Source organism: Micropterus dolomieu, linkage group LG14 (genome assembly GCF_021292245.1).
Source record: "Micropterus dolomieu isolate WLL.071019.BEF.003 ecotype Adirondacks linkage group LG14, ASM2129224v1, whole genome shotgun sequence".
In the NCBI taxonomy this organism is placed as follows: domain Eukaryota; kingdom Metazoa; phylum Chordata; class Actinopteri; order Centrarchiformes; family Centrarchidae; genus Micropterus; species Micropterus dolomieu.
The window spans coordinates 19,026,915-19,027,484 of record NC_060163.1 but is presented as its reverse complement, the minus strand read 5'-3'; the positions used below and the strand labels follow the sequence as shown (position 1 = coordinate 19,027,484).

Below are 570 nucleotides of genomic sequence, written 5' to 3'. Positions count from 1 at the left end.
CACAGCTGGAGGAAAACCAAAGCTAGGTGGTCATTGGTGCTTGAGGCCCTCGTCCCTGCCATTACCTCAACCTATCATCCTAGCCCCCCCCCCCCCCACCACCTCTATTTTTAATCTTATTTATTCTAACTCTTTGTATCTCCACCTGCAGGGAGAATATGGAGGAATGGAGCAGGGTGGGGAAGGAGGAGAGGTAAGAAAACAGGTTAGAGAGCTGCAGAGTAGAGAATTTAAAAGCAGCTGCTTAGTCAAATTAAATTATGTGTGACACTTTTGGTCACACATACAGGTGCTGGTCATATAATTAGAATATCATCAAAAAGTTGATTTATTTCAGTAATTCCATTCAAAAAGTGAAACTTGGATATTATATTCATTCATTACACACAGACTGATACATTTCAAATGTTTATTTCATTTAATTGTGATGATTAAAACTGACAACTAATGAAAATCCCAAATTCAGTATCTCCAAAAATTAGAATATTACTTAAGACCAATACAAAAAAAAGGATTTTTAGAAATGTTGGCCAACTGAAAAGTATGAACATGAAAAGTATGAGCATGTAG

At 36.8% G+C, this 570-nt stretch overlaps 1 protein-coding gene across 1 annotated transcript in view; it reads left to right on the top strand.

Annotated features, from left to right (window-relative positions):
- sncgb (synuclein, gamma b (breast cancer-specific protein 1)) overlaps positions 1 to 570 on the top strand; it is a 30,224-nt gene that overhangs the window by 7,632 nt on the left and 22,022 nt on the right. The window contains exon 4 of the mRNA XM_046068179.1: positions 152 to 193. Within this exon, the coding sequence (XP_045924135.1) occupies positions 152 to 193 (42 nt within the window). The remainder of the gene's footprint in view (positions 1 to 151; positions 194 to 570) is intronic.